Source organism: Microtus ochrogaster, chromosome 5, assembly GCF_000317375.1.
Source record: "Microtus ochrogaster isolate Prairie Vole_2 chromosome 5, MicOch1.0, whole genome shotgun sequence".
NCBI classification, from domain to species: Eukaryota; Metazoa; Chordata; class Mammalia; order Rodentia; family Cricetidae; genus Microtus; species Microtus ochrogaster.
This window is the reverse complement of record NC_022012.1, coordinates 93913458-93915709: the sequence shown is the minus strand read 5'-3', so window position 1 is coordinate 93915709 and position 2252 is coordinate 93913458. Positions and strand designations below refer to the sequence as shown.

The window sequence follows — 2252 nt, the reverse complement described above, 5'->3', positions numbered from 1 at the left end:
GATAGGCACGTGCATGCATGCATCAGTGAACAGGCTCATGCATGCAGGCATCAGCGGATAGGTGCATGCATTCAGCTGTTTGTGGCTGCATCTGACTTGAGGCTGTCTGCTTCTCTCTGACTGGTTGTATTGTGGTCTCATTTCAGTGTTACCTGTACCTGTTCTATAGTTCAGCCAGGACTCTGAAGGTGGTGCTGATGCTGGCCTTCATCTGCCTGGGCAACGCGTACCTGCACGGGCTGAGGAACACCTGGCAAATCCTCTTCCACATAGGAGTGGCTCTTCTGTCTTCGTATCAGACCCTAACCAGACAGCTGCAGGAGAGGCAGTCTGACTACGGAGTGTGAGGACAGCATCATGCAGTGAATGGAGCCTTTGACTTCCCCTCCCTGTCCCCGGAAGGCCAGTCTGTTTCTGCTCCTGCTTCTCAATTTCACCTCAGATCTCCATCCATGAAGCTCCTGAGATCACAGGTTCTGGCAGGTGTCATGGAGGACCCAGGGCGGCCGGTTGCATCTCGGTTTGTGTGGAGCGTTTGTGGATAGTGGCCAGCCGGGCACAGGACAGGCAGCCGAAGCCAGAGCTTGCCGGGAGAGCATCTCTGATGGTCAGAGTGACCATGTGTTGGTCTCCTACCTAAAGCGATGCTGCACACCACTAGATTCCATGATGGTAGCTTTGGTCGTTGGCCTGCCAGGAAATGGTCTGCAAGGAGACTCTTTAAAGTTGAAACCAGTTTGCAGTTCCAGTGTAACCTCGGTCAGTTTTCCCTAGAGTGTCAGGGTAAATTAAAAGCTTGAAAATACGGCTCATAAATGTAAGCTAGGTAAATTTTGTTTACATTTTTGATAACTTGGGTTCGGTATACTTTTGGAATATTTAAATATATTTTGGATATAAATTGAAGCTCATTTAGAATGAAGGCAAACTTAGGCTAAAGAAATGCTAAGTAAATCCAAGTTTATTTAATTTACAGAGACCGTTTATGGTGGTGGGACTCTGTGGATACGGATGTTGTCTGTATCTCTTTGCAGGGTCTATCTGAAGATTATTAAATTAATAACCAATATTACTGGGTCATAAGCACATGGACATGAGCAGATGTGAGAGCCCCAGGGTCCTTTCCATGGGGCAGAGAGGAATGGAAATGCTGGGGTTCAGCGGTACTTGGCAGAATTGGGGAGAGGCTTCGGTCAACTTTGGGTGGCAGCCCAGTGCCTGTCAAGGTAGCATTGCTGGAGGCGTGGTCCTGCGTGCCTCCTGGAGATACCGTGCCTGAACATCTCGGTTAGACTGAGGACCCTGTTGTTTTATGGGCAGGCATTGAGTGGGTGTTAGCGTTGCAAAGCTTCGTGTGACTGACACCCGTGGTGCAAAGCTGCTAAGGTGTGCTTCTGAATAAGAGCCCCTGCATCTCGGCACTCAAGAAGCCATGTTGGGGTTCACTCCTCTGGCTCGTTCTTGGAGTAGTGCCCCCACAACTGTGTGGGTTGAGCCATTTGGCTCCGTAAGTGATCAGTCCTATTTTGATCATTTGTGAAGGAGAAAGCCATCCCCAAAGTTACTGAGTAGCGGGGAAGACAGGTGTGTGGGGTAAAGAGTTCTCTTGCTTGACTGTCGCTGGTACTGCATGTTGGTGAGCCACCAGGTGTCCGTGACCCAGAACTGGGTTGGGAAAGCATCGCCATCTGACTTTGTTTCCTTAGAGGAGAATTTTCTATTTTTAATCAAATCTATAATGTCTGAGTATAAATGTCATATTGGCAACATCCTTGGATGTGAACGTGAACCTTGTGTCTTTGTTGATCTCACACTGTGTAATTTTGTATATACTGCATAGGCAAATGCTCATTTTTCCTGAGAGAATTTTGAAGTGGCCATAGAGGAAGCCAGAGGGAAGAGAAAATTCTTTTAATTCAAAACATACACTCAAAACATTTTTTAAGTAAGTTAAAAAAAATCAGCCTAAAAATACACTGTTTTCCTTGTAAGCCTCTGTGGTTTTGTGTTGCCCCTGTCTGGAGACCCCCCACACTCTAGGGGTTGAGCCTGTGGTCGTCAGTCTACAAGCAGTGACTTGTGGGTGAGCCCTTGCCAGAGACATTTCATAACCCTTAGGTGCTAGTGAGGATGTTGTCCACACTTGGTTGACAGGGTTCCAGACTGTCATAAATGGAAGGAAAAGGTGCTTCAAGGGAAACAGAAAACAGAGAACCTTTATCTGGAATACAGCCAAGCAGGCTCACCTCCCT

At 47.5% G+C, this 2252-nt stretch overlaps 1 protein-coding gene across 3 annotated transcripts in view; it reads left to right on the top strand.

Annotated features, from left to right (window-relative positions):
• Positions 1-1987, top strand: part of Sec22c (SEC22 homolog C, vesicle trafficking protein) — a 17574-nt gene extending 15587 nt beyond the window's left edge. For 2 of the 3 annotated variants that reach the window (XM_005348126.3, XM_013346633.2), the window contains exon 7: positions 147-1987. In XM_005348126.3, the coding sequence (XP_005348183.1) occupies positions 147-347 (201 nt within the window). In that variant the 3' untranslated portion in view covers positions 348-1987. The remainder of the gene's footprint in view (positions 1-146) is intronic. The other variant, XM_026779281.1, reaches the window with a different exon arrangement.
• Positions 1988-2252: the final 265 nt, after the last annotated feature.